The following is a 13,124-nucleotide window of genomic DNA, read 5'->3' as shown; positions in this document are numbered from 1 at the left end:
TGGGGGGGGGTGGAGGGGGGGGGGGGGGTGGGGTCATCTGAGCAGATACACACACACACAATTATCTACTGTATTGTTGTGTATAGATATGATAAACTAGTAGAAAATGGATCTCATGGTTATGCTCATACAGTATGGCTTTGCAGTTTTGTGAAGTCATGAGAGTTTATCCTTTTTATGTGTTTTTAAGCCTCACCAGGTTAAACTTTCAAGACATTTAAAAATTATATTATTATATAATAGTATATATTAGTTACTTATATTAGTTAGGCTATATTGATTTTATGAAATAAAATTCACAATAAACAGTATATGCAATAATACACAATATTTTGGTCCTATCGCTGACCCTCAGTAGCGATGTTGCTTTTAGTTCCTCTCCAAAACTACAGCAAACTAAATTAATAAAAACAAAAGCATACACTAGCGAGAATGTAGCATGAAAAATGTATACTTACAGTTCCAGAGTTGAGATATTTTTTCTTTTTGCCTTTCTTCTTGGGGTTTATGACCTGTGCAGAAAAAATGAGTGATTATAATAATTTATGGGATAATGGAATTTGTATGAGACTGAATAAATGCAACATAATTAATGCACTGTATGACATTACACAACACCCCTTCTACACCCTAGAGTTAAATTAAGGCTGTGTAGAAATTGCCTTTTTAATGTGTTGACATTTGCCTCTAAATATAATTTTATTTCCTTATAGCCTCTTTTAATACTGTATAACAAACAAATGCTAGAAATGTAATAAGGATTAAGCAAACAATAAGCAAAGGAATTGCTTGACGCTTTCTACCAATGCAATAAAAAAAAAATGGAAGTACTGTAATTGGTCCAGTTACTTTTTGAGTTTTGAATTAATAAATCTGAATTGCATTGATTCCTTCACTTTATTTTTAAGTTGCACTCTTAGTCCTCCATACCACTACACCACCTTAGCAGTGGATAAACTTTGTTATCTTATCTTATTAGTAGAAGCATTACATGAAATTGGAACCAGGATTGTTAAATTCATTGCTTCATTCCAATCGCTACTGAGACATAAATAAGTGTCCCCATGTGTGTATTTGTGCATGCAAGAAAAAATGAAAGGAGAAAAGCGAGAGAGAGAGAGAGAGAGAGAGAAAGAAAACTAGAGAAATGTGTTGGAGAAAGAGAGAGGTTAGAGAAATATGTTTGACAATTATGAGACCAAAAACAACAACAGACTGTTATTACAGTGATGATTATTTACATATGGAAAAGCGTGAGCCACATATATAAAAATATAAAATAAGATCTCTGTTCCTCCCACTCAGTAATGCTGAATGAGTAATGAAAAGCCAGGGGGATGGGATCATCTGCACAACTTTTTAGATATGTGACTCTAAATCATCACGTTGTTGAGCGTTCCTCTTAAATGACAGTGTGAAATTACTCACCCTAATTGAGAAAACACAAGGTTTTCAGTTTTTATATCACCCTTCATCAAAAGTTGTTTAATATTCTCAAAGGAAAAAAGTCTAAATATCTCTGTTATTTAGTTATATAGATTTGCTAGATTTTCTGAGACTTTACATTTGAACTTAAATTTCATAAATGCCTTTATAAATAATATAAGTTATGACAAAAATAACTCAAAGCTTCCTACTCAGTCCAAAAAAACAAAACAAAAAAAAAACTGTAAATAAGCTGCAAAAACTCATTCCAACTTTGTGACTTTGAGGTGGCATGTTGATGGACTAAATAACAAAAAAAAATTAACTAAATAACAAAAAAAAAATTAGCACCAATGTGTAAAGTAAAATGCAAAATGAAGTCTGAACCTTTATTTTCATGTATGTGTGTAGCACCTACAGCTCTGCATATCCTTCTGAAGTTCACAATGAACATTTAATTATTTATTTATTTATCCTACAGCATAATTTCAGACTGAAATTAAGCTGCACAATACAGTTTGGATTGTTTTATGCATGTAAATAAAGCATGAGCAGTTTATGGGATAAATTATATAAACTAAATTCGAGTAAGTGCAACAATGCTCTATAAGATGGTGTTTACATTGAGACATTAATGATAAAGCAGCAAAAACAGCTAATATAAGTACTTATTGCTGTGTGTCTATGAAATAATTCATTTACATCTATTTACATTCTGAAATACTGGTCAAAAATCCTGCTCTGAATAACAATATTTTAAACTTCAAATACACTTATTGTGCCCAAAAAATAATTAAAAAGGCTGGAAAATGGCCATGACAATCTTCTTGACTAACATTACAAGTGCTCTAGACCTGGGCTGTGTTTTCCAAAAGCATCGTAAGCCTAAGTTGATTGTAGCTCCATTGGTTTCAATGGGTCTACTTGTAAATTATGCCTTAGTGTGAATTTCTTTAAAAATTAATTTGAATACAGCTCCACACACCTTGTATGTTGAGAATGATAGTTGACAGTTTTCTGTCCATTCTGACAGTTTTTTTTTCTATGGGATTTTCTCTTCTTTTTTTGCCTGTTCTATTGTCTGCTAGATTAAATTGTAATTCTGGTCACTAATGAAAAGTAACAGTAGACCTCTCCTTAACAAGCCACATGATTTAATGTATCATTGTTATGTGTTTTTGTATTATTATATTATGTATCATTTATGTATAATTAATTCCACAGCACAAACACTGCATGCACTGAACAACAGTAATATTGATGCATGCATTAGAAATCATTTCTAATGAATTGTTCTAAAGTAATATAGGTTATTAGCCTAAAGCTGTGTTCATGTCATGTTGGAATTACCATATTTATGAGATGACAACGCTGAGACACTACCGAGCTGTTCATGTTGTTGGACTTCGAAATTATTTGTTTCCATGGTAATAATCATCACACCAAAAAATAATATGTGCACGGCTTCATCGTTGATGACATAAAAATACTTAAAATGCTGCACTAATTAACCTCTTTGTTCTTTTTTCAAACCTTGAAGAACAAAGGAAGAACACTAGGTGTCAAGGGCTATAATAAAATCACAGGAACTTTCTTCAGATGCTTAAGTGGAAAGTTGAAACTTTCATAAAATTCAGTTTCCTCATAATTTTTGTAATTATAATAATAATAATAATTAGAGTCACTTTGATAATTACAATATGACGCAAATCGTGCTGTGTGTGGAGGCTATTTATGGTTGACATTCTCTAAGTAGCGATTTGGCAGAACTGCCCTGGAACTACAATCTCTCTAAAATCAGTTTACCCATGGCACTTTCTTTTCTTTAAAATATTTCACATACTAGGGTTAGAGGGCCGGATTAGTGCGTTTTGACAGAAAATAATTACAACTCCTGCTGTCCATGGCGTGACAGGCGAGTGGTGAGTTTACAACGTTCAAACAGAACAGCTCTGTCAATTACATAGAGCTTTAACGCAACACATGCTAACAACAACCCAATCCCCACAGCATCCCTTAGCACCCATTCTCAGTGTTATCATCAGCGAGACACTCCGTGCTTCTTTATTAGAGCGTATGCGCTGGCTTATCTCACGTCCCAGACTCCTCCGGATGCCCAGCGGTCTTCCTATATGTCTGTCTGTCTCTCTCTTTCGTTTCCCACGTGTTCAATCAGAGATAAAGCCTAGGCATTGTGTGGGAGAGTGCGTTATGGTACCGATCGATGCTCATCAGTGAGTGCCGCTACCGTGAGGAAGCTTCCCGCTTTATCGCCACACAGCAAGAGCCCTGTTTGAGCTACTCATGATGGAGGCTTCTGGGATACCATGTAGCGGTTGGAATTCTCTTCTATGTTTTCTCATGTCTCTTAATATTATTTTTAACTGTAATATAATTTATCCTATTCCAACATAATATGCAGATAGTACTTTAAGTAAACCATTCATAGATATCTTCTTTTTTTAACCAATGTAGATCACTATACTGTGTATTATATTAATTGGTTATGTACTGTTCTGATGCCTTGCAAATGCAAAACAACAACAACAAAAAACTATTAAAATATGTATGTCAATGTAGATCACTATACTGTGTATTATATTAATTGGTTATGTACTGTTCTGATGCCTTGCAAATGCAAATGCAAATGCAAAACAACAACAACAAAAAACTATTAAAATATGTATGCAATGATGGGATGTTTACATGACACCATTTTCAGCTACAGTTTATTTACACGTCAATGGTGTTTTGGGGGCCTGAAAAAGCAAACTTTTGAAAACGGGTTTAAAAGTTCAAGTTTTTGAAAATGATGCCGTTGTATTTTTCTACACTACAAAAAAAGCAAATTTGTGAAAATGGTGACATCATGTGCATACATATTACCTGTTTGGTTTATGGGAATGTGCCCAGATGCATAGTGTTTCTTTACAAAGTGACATCGCCATCTACTGGCCTGGTATGCATAACACAGTGTTTTTTGTTGTGTTGCGGATCCATGTGAACTTGGATTATTTTAACATCATTGTCATCTGTACATGAAAAAACATTGTTGCTATATATACACTGAACAAAATTATAAACGCAACACTTTCGTTTTTGCCCCCATTTTTCATGAGCTGAACTCAACGATCTAAGACTTTTTCTATGAACACAAAAGGCCTATTTCTCTCAAATATTGAGCACTTAGTGAGCACTTCTCCTTTGCCGAGATAATCCATCCACCTCACAGGTGTGGCATATCAACATGCTGATTCAGTTAGGCCTTAGGCTGGCCACAATAAAAGGCCACTCTAAAATGTGCAGTTTTTTTCTGTATTGGGGGGGTCCGAAAACCAGTCAGTATCTGGTGTGACCACCATTTGCCTCACGCAGTGCAACACATCTCCTTCGCATAGAGTTGATCAGGTTGTTGATTGTGGCCTGTGGAATGTTGGTCCACTCCTCTTCAATGGCTGTGCGAAGTTGCTGGATATTGGCAGGAACTGGAACACGCTGTCGTATACGGCGATCCAGAGCATCCCAAACATGCTCAATGGGTGACATTTCCGATGAGTATGCCGGCCATGCAAGAACTGGGATGTTTCAGCTTACAGAAATTGTGTACAGATCCTTGCAACATGGGGCCATGCATTATCACGCTGCAACATGAGGTGATGGTCGTGGATGAATGGCACAACAATGGGCCTCAGGATCTCGTCACGGTATTTCTGTGCATTCAAAATGCCATCAATAAAATGCACCTGTGTTCGTTGTCCATAACATACGCCTGCCCATACCATAACCCCACCGCCACCATGGGCCACTCGATCCACAACGTTGACATCAGCAAACCGCTCACCCACACGACGCCATACACGCTGTCTGCCATCTGCCCTGTACAGTGAAAACCGTACAGTGAAAAACTCAGATTCTAGCTGAACTGGTGCATTTAATATAAATTTTAACCTCATTGAGGGACTCAATGCGAGGGTTAATTAAATGATTGATGGTTGTTCAGATCTATGCAATTGCACATATTGCTGTAAACTTGGGATTTCACATTTTCATTCCCTTAAACTAATTATTTCCTCACTTTCTCTCTTTCTGCAAACTTGTGTGAATGCATGTGTTCATGTGTTAGATTAGTTTATATGTGTTAGATTTATCCAATAAAGGCTTATTTATATTGAAAAGAGAAGTATCTCGTGTTTTGTGCTCACAAGTTAATGTTTTAAACTGCCGACCTTGTTACCGTACTAATTAATAGTGTTTTCACTATATTTTGGATATAGATATCCATTGCAGAATTGATGTCATACGGCTCGTTCACTGAATCGCTGGCCGTCTCAGTGATCAGCCGTAAAACAGTGATTCTGTCCTAATGCCCTTACATATTATTGGTGGAGTTCCCTTTAAAATCTTAAATGATTCCCTTTGAGGTCCCTTACAGTGCTTTCCCACCATTGTTGGAATTTTCACTGGTGTATGGTAGGATGCGCTATTACGCATGGCTGGCTGGTCTCATACGATCTTGGAGGTGAAGATGCTGGATGTGGGGGTCCTGGGCTGGTGTGGTTACACGTGGTCTGCGGTTGTGAGGCCGATTGGATGTACTGCCAAATTCTCTGAAACGCCTTTGGAGACGGCTTATGGTAGAGAAATTAACATTCAATTCACGGGCAACAGCTCTGGTGGACATTCCAGCAGTCAGCATGCCAATTGCATGCTCCCTCAAAACTTGCGACATCTGTGGCATTGTGCTGTGTGATAAAACTGCACATTTTAGAGTGGCCTTTTTTTGTGGCCAGCCTAAGGCACACCTGTGCAATCATGCTGTCTAATCAGCATCTTGATATGCCACACCTGTGAGGTGGATGGATTATCTCGGCAAAGGAGAAGTGCTCACTAACACAGATTTAGACAGATTTGTGAACAATATTTGAGAGAAATAGGCCTTTTGTGTACATAGAAAAAGTCTTATGTATGCATCTTTGAGTTCAGCTTATGAAAAAATTTTTGGGGACAAAAACAAAAGTGTTGCATTTATAATTTTGTTCAGTGTACTTATACATATATTTATATGCTGTCCAGCTATTATTGCATCAAAATCTAGTAATTTTCTGTATGCTTTGATATGAAATATTTATTGCTGCAATAAAGTAATTAAAAAAATTAGATTTTTTTTTATATTTCCTCGCCATTGAATGGAATGGAATTTTCCGTCATTCATGAGAAAGTGCTTTCCCACCATTGTCGGAATTTTCACTGGTGTATGGTAGGATGCGCTATTACACATCTTCTGAAAGAGTATTGAACGTCTGCATGAAAACATGTCGAAGAAATGAAACTTAAACACAAGTTCAAGTGTTGATAATAAAGATTGCATGAAGCTAGAATAAAACAATTTTTAAGCAGAGTTTATGTTCTTTGTTTTGCCATATTGCATGTTCAGATATTCACACAACAAAAATATTCAGGGGCCATTACACTTTTGTGAAAATGATCAAAAATACTGGTGGTAGCTGGCAACTTAAAAAAAAGGGAGGGGGGTTAAATGCCGACAACAACAAATGCTGTTTACGTGCAACCAAGTAACCTCAATATTTAAGATTTAATTGATGTGTGAAGTGCGAGTATATAACTTAACCATAGTTTAAATATGGTTCAAATGTGAAGAGATCAAACTCAAAGTACTTTATGGCAACAAAATATTGTTTCCCACAACCAATTAAAACACACACCAATTTCTAACAAACCTATCCCAGTACAAAACACTCCATACCTGTCATAATCGCCATTGCACAGGGCTCTGACGGAGATTTTAAAGGCTTGCCACACAGGGTTCAGCGTGTTCTTCACCACCTCTGTCTTATGGCAAATGGTAAATCTGTAAAATAGCAGGATAATAGTTGAAAAAATATGTATTGTCATCAAATAAAGATGTGTTTCAAGTCAAACATTAGCACATACAATTATTTACATAAAATGTTTAAATTTGACTGATTTGACATTGTCCACTTCCACTGTCCACTGATTAATTCCTTTCAGTCTGATTCTAAAAACTTATCGGAATATTTAGAAATGACAAGAATTGTTTCTTTCTCTGTCTTAGAGAAACAGCTACAGCATTGCATTTGTTTATCAGTAAATGACTGATAATGACCCTCTTACCGAGCAAAAGTAATTTATCACAAGTAAAGCCATTCTCTGAAGTCATTCCAATCTATAGTGGAATTTAATCATAATCAGAGCCAAACAAATTAAACACCAACATTCAAAGAATGCTAATATGAATACTAGCAGGAGATTGCATCTCTACACATGCAAAAAAAAAATATATATATTGTATGTAAATAGTCTGATGAAAGTTGTTTTATTCTTGTATTATTACAGAGTTCCTTTGAGTTTGCAACGGTGTGTTTTGATTCAGTCAGTATATAAAATCTGTTGTTTGTAGTGTGAGTGAGAAGAATACCATTGCATAAATGTACATTGCATACATTTATCTGAGTGTCATAATTCATAGACAGTGTAATATTTAAACAAGCTTGTTTGTTTTTTTTGTAACAATGCGTTTATAAAATGTGTGTGCTAAAATGTTTGAATTGATTGACAACTGTAGTTTGAAGAAATAATTCAAATGTGAGTTTAAAACTTGTCAAATGTAAGTGGAATTGGTTTTGTGTTTTAACACACACACACACACACACCATTTACAAAATAAAAAATAATTTCTGTACAAAAATATTGAAAACTGTCAAAAAAAAGTGATTATTGTTGGAAATTTGTATTGGTTTTACTGCTAAGCATCAACAGGACTGTTTCAGAAATGGAGCAAATATTTGACATATTTGATTTGACTTTCTGACACTGGCCCTTGAGCTATACCTCTCTCAAATCACCACAGGATTTACTTTAAAAAACGGATTCTGTTCTCTAACGGACAAAGACATTAATGGATTGCTCAGTTATGGGCTCAGTACACAGCTCAATATTGGCCTTTTTCCTATTTGCTGTCTTACACACACACACAGTTTACCTCATGTCCTCATGGTTCAGGGGAGTGAAGGCTCTTTTTGAAGTGTGTATGGTTTAGTGTTGCTAAAATAAATGATCTTAAAAATATAATGCTTTGCACTGAGGTGGTCTCAGGTCGGTACACATATATGCCAAGTAATGATCCATCTCTGCCTTCTAGTATTCAAACAGCAACAGCAGCTTTTCATAAAAAAAAAAAAAATTGCAATTCTATTTTAAAAACTGTATCTATAGCCACACACAGATGCAAATAGTTATGTCATTCCTCCTCTTCTCTGAGTTTGAGTTTTTGGGAATAGTAAGCACACTATACTCCCAATAAATGACTGTTTTTTTTCAACTGCTTACACACATTTTTAAAACTTTGCCTCTTTTTTTTCAAAACTTTACACACAAATCCAAAATGCAAAATGCCTCACATCTCTTGCAAAATGAAGCACTGCATTCAAAATATCACAAACACATCTCAAAAGCAAACATTTGCAAACACCTTTTCCATAATATTTATTCTTGTTAGAATTGTGTGTTTTGTTTTATGAAATTGAAATTGTTTTATGAGTCAAAGGCCGAGAATTAATGTATGGTTTTGCAGATTTGGTGTGTGCTTCTGGTGTTTGAGTGTCAGGTTTCGGAAATTGTGTGACAAGTAAAGATTTTGTGTGTAAGCAGTTGAAAAAAAACTGTAAGACAACATTAGCTTCTAGAGAGCAGCCTTCATGTCTACTGTCTGACTAGGCAGCATCATTACTGAAATGGAACCTCTTGAGTAACTATTGAAACACTCAACACACTTCACCCAAAAAGCACAAAAGAGCACAAAATAAGATATTTTAAAGAACTGAGCACTAAGACATTTCTCAAAATATCTAAGCCATACAGGTTTAGAATGACATGACAAACATGTCACAAAAACAAACATGTGTGTGCGTGTGTGAATGTATGTTTACTGCTAAATTGTAATATAGAGTATTCGGAGATGACTACATCATGATCCTACATATTAAACAAATGGAAACATTAGCTTATTTAGCGGTCATCGCACAAATAAATACACTAATTTAAAATATCAAATCAAATATAATAAATCAAGTATTTAATGTAAATGTATGCACTTCTCATTCAATCTTCTTTAATAATTGAACAATACTTTATTATTACAGAAAAATGACAATATATATATATATATACACTGTATGTACTGTGTATATATATATATATATATATATATATATATATATATATATATACAGAATAGTTGTACTTTAAATTTCATTGTCAAATATATACACAATTATTTTGTACCGTATAGAACTGTAGCTTACATAAATACATACATTTTTAATATAAATTTCTCAAAGCTGAATAGCCCCTTTCTCTCTGAGTGAAGGAATCTGGAATTATTGAGGAACAGAATCAATCAGATAAGGGGTGATTGTTCCATTCCAAAAGAACCCCTGCAGATCCAGGTGCAAAGGACTATGGGTATTAACTTAAAGGAATTCAATGGAAAGCCATTTCCCCAACATAGAGGCTTGAGATGAGATTGATGCTGTGAGCAGTGTGTGTAACTGGCAAGCATCCTCTCATGTGTCTGTATTACTCACGTTCCATCCTCATTGCTGCGATAAAACACCAAGAAGGGGTCCGATTTGCCAAAGAAGTCCTTTTTGTCCAGTTTGTTGCCACAAAATTGCATCATCACAGACTCCTGCAGGGCGAGAATGATTTAGAAAAGCAGGTTATGAGGGCAACGGGAGTGTACGTGTGGATTTAGAGCACTTGGGACAACAATATCAGTATAAATGAGCCGAGTATTTGGTCATTCAGGGTTTCTAGACAGCTAACATTATGCAAATGCTAAACAGCTTGGCATGTTACATTTGCTTGACTACTGTACCCAGATGGCAAGGCTAAAAGGTCTAATCAGAAATCCATTTGACAAGCGTTTATGTAGACACACATTCACTGTCTGTGTGAGATGCAATGCTTCAGCAGGGAATGGGATAAGGTCTATTGATCCCTGTAGTGAAAGACAAATGTAACAATTACGCTAGCAATGCGGAGGTCTTTCTGCATTTCTGTGTGTGTGTGTGTGTGTGTGTGTGAGCACAGCTGAAGTTCTTGGCACATCATGCATGCTATTACTGAATCCTGTGTTTTACAACTAAGATAAAGAGGCTACTTTGAATAGACTATAACAGACATGCTGAGAAGCCAAATGAGATTAGCTCCTAGCAAGCTGTCTTTCTTTCTCCTGAAATGTAATTTCATAGTAACTGATCTGAAACAGCTTTGTGAAGCACACAAATAGTGCTCATCACGTGAAGCGCACAACTTCAGACTTGGACAGAACTGATTTCAGCAGAGTTAGATGTTAGCATGTTACTAAGCTAAAAACTGGACTGCACACAAAATCTCATTAGCAAAACTAAAAATGATAACACTTCAGTATAGGGTCTAATTCTCACTATTAACTAGTCGCTTATTAGCATGCCTATTATTAACACATTGGCTGTTAGTACATACTGTATAAAGCACATGTTGTGCATGACCATATTCTACTTCCCCAATACACCTACAATAATGTACAGTATTTGAAAAATAATGTGTCTTTTGAACATTAAAGCATGTCAACATATTCTGTTACACCAAATACACAAAATAATGATCTTTAAAATAGCATCATATGACCCTTTTAAAATAAAGTGTGACCCTCAAAATCATTTAATCTTTGATGCATATGCATAGAAAACTCGCTTTATCATTGATTTTAATAGTTTCATATTAGCATGTTGCTAATCTAACAACTCGATTCTTTACTACACACAAAATGTCATTACCAAAAACCAAAATCAGTGATGGAAGCACACGAGAGAATAGGCTCTCAATTGATTTCAATAGAGTTTTGACTTTAGCATGTTACTAAGCTAACAATGTGATGCTCTACTACATCAATTCCATCTGAAAAAAAAATCTAAATTACAAAATCAAAGATGGAACCGCACAGGAGACTTGGCTTATAATTGATTTTAACACAGTTTGGCGTTAGCATGTTGCTAAGTTAACAATGTGACACTCTACACACACATAAAAATCTACTAGAAAATCAACAGCACATACAACTGGGTATTGGGTATTGTGTTTGATTATGTTTATCTTTGTTTATACTTCTGTATTAAAGACATATACGTCTATATATTGTCTATAGGTAACTGGCAGTGAGTGATATTGGCCAAGCTTGGATGGGCATAAGCAAGCATGGGGCACAAATAAGACCTGAATTTACATGATCAATATTAGCTCTTACCCTGCAGTTGCTAAGCTCCTCGGCCTTCACAATAATTGTCCCACATTTCTTCCCTGGAATCCCCCTGTGAATTACAAAATGAGAGTATTCAGGTCATAAATGTGTTTCTTGGACAATAATATTGTACAGAACTGACATGACACATCATGAAATATTTTACTTTTGTACATCAAAAGGTTAAAATGTACCAAGCTTCATAGGAAAGATCTATTTAACGTGAAAATAAAGCAAAGAAAATCCCTTCTTCCGTAGAGTCACAATGTTTCCCAGCAGTATGCTCTCTGATGGATTCTTCTGCTGTTGGTAATATAATGAATTGACTCTTGCACAGACAGTTCGGTGGATGAAGTCTTGATTAAGGTTTATGAACGCTCTCTCATGTGTACAGAGTTTAAGTGAATGCAATTGGACTGGGGCTATGCCATTGTGCTCTGGGTGGAACCGATCTGTCATACAGCAAAGTGAGCATTGCTTTAGTTACTTTTTTTTTTTAGAACTGTGCCAAATCTATGAGCCTGTCAAGCCCCAAAATGATCAAAATAATAGTGCTTATTTTGCCCATTTTGGGGCTTGACAGGCTCAAAGATCAGGCGTTTTGCAAACGTTTGCATTCTTCTTTTGTCATGCTTTTCCAGGCTTTCACCGCAGCTTCTTTCAGTTTTGGGGGGTTACTCCCTTCAGTCTCTTTTTTAGCAGGTAAAATGCATACTCTATAGGGTTTAAGTCTGGAGATCGACTTGGCCAGTCTAAAACTTTCCACTTCTTGCCCCTGATGAACTCCTTTGTTGCTTTGGTATGTTTTGGGTCATTATCTTGCTGCATGATGAAGGATCTCCCAATAAGTTTGGTTGCATCTTTCTGTTAACTGGCAGACAAAATGTTTCTGTAGTCTTCGGAGTTCATTTTGCTGCTGCCGTCATGTTAAGATTAATGAGCCCGTCCCAGAAGAAGCGATGCAAGCCGAAGCCATGACATTACCTCCACTGTGTTTCAGATGAGCTTGCATGTTTGGGATCATGAGCAGATCCTTTTTTCTCCAAACTTTAGCCTTTCCATCACTTTGGTAAAGGTTAATCTTTGTCTCATCAGTCCATAAACTTTCTCCCAGAATTTTTGACGCTCGTCTCCTATTCTTCTTGCTAATGAGTGGTTTGCATCTTCTGGTGTACCCTCTGTACTTTTGTTCGTGTAGTCTTCTGCGAACAGTAGATTTTGATACCTTCACTCCTGCCCTCTGGAGGTTGTTGCTGATGTGACTAACAGTTGTTTTAGGGTCTTTCTTTACAGCTGTCACAATGTTTCTGTCATCAACTGCTGATGTTTTCCTTGGTCTACCTGTTTGAGGTCTGTTACTTAGTACACCAGTGGTTTC

General features: G+C 35.9%; 1 protein-coding gene across 1 annotated transcript in view; it reads right to left on the bottom strand.

The window, feature by feature from the left end:
* The window catches only part of LOC107569221 (copine-8-like), a 163,318-nt gene that overhangs the window by 25,043 nt on the left and 125,151 nt on the right, over positions 1-13,124 (bottom strand). Inside the window, exons 7-10 of the mRNA XM_016255250.1 lie at positions 11,753-11,816; positions 10,050-10,153; positions 7,183-7,294; positions 459-512 (exon numbers count right to left, since the gene is read on the bottom strand). Coding sequence (XP_016110736.1) covers positions 459-512; positions 7,183-7,294; positions 10,050-10,153; positions 11,753-11,816 — 334 coding nt within the window. The remainder of the gene's footprint in view (positions 1-458; positions 513-7,182; positions 7,295-10,049; positions 10,154-11,752; positions 11,817-13,124) is intronic.

This window comes from Sinocyclocheilus grahami, unplaced genomic scaffold (genome assembly GCF_001515645.1).
Source record: "Sinocyclocheilus grahami isolate Dianchi unplaced genomic scaffold, SAMN03320097.WGS_v1.1 scaffold1324.1, whole genome shotgun sequence".
NCBI lineage: Eukaryota > Metazoa > Chordata > Actinopteri > Cypriniformes > Cyprinidae > Sinocyclocheilus > Sinocyclocheilus grahami.
The sequence above is the reverse complement of the archived record's forward strand: the minus strand, read 5'-3'. Positions and strand labels throughout refer to the sequence as shown.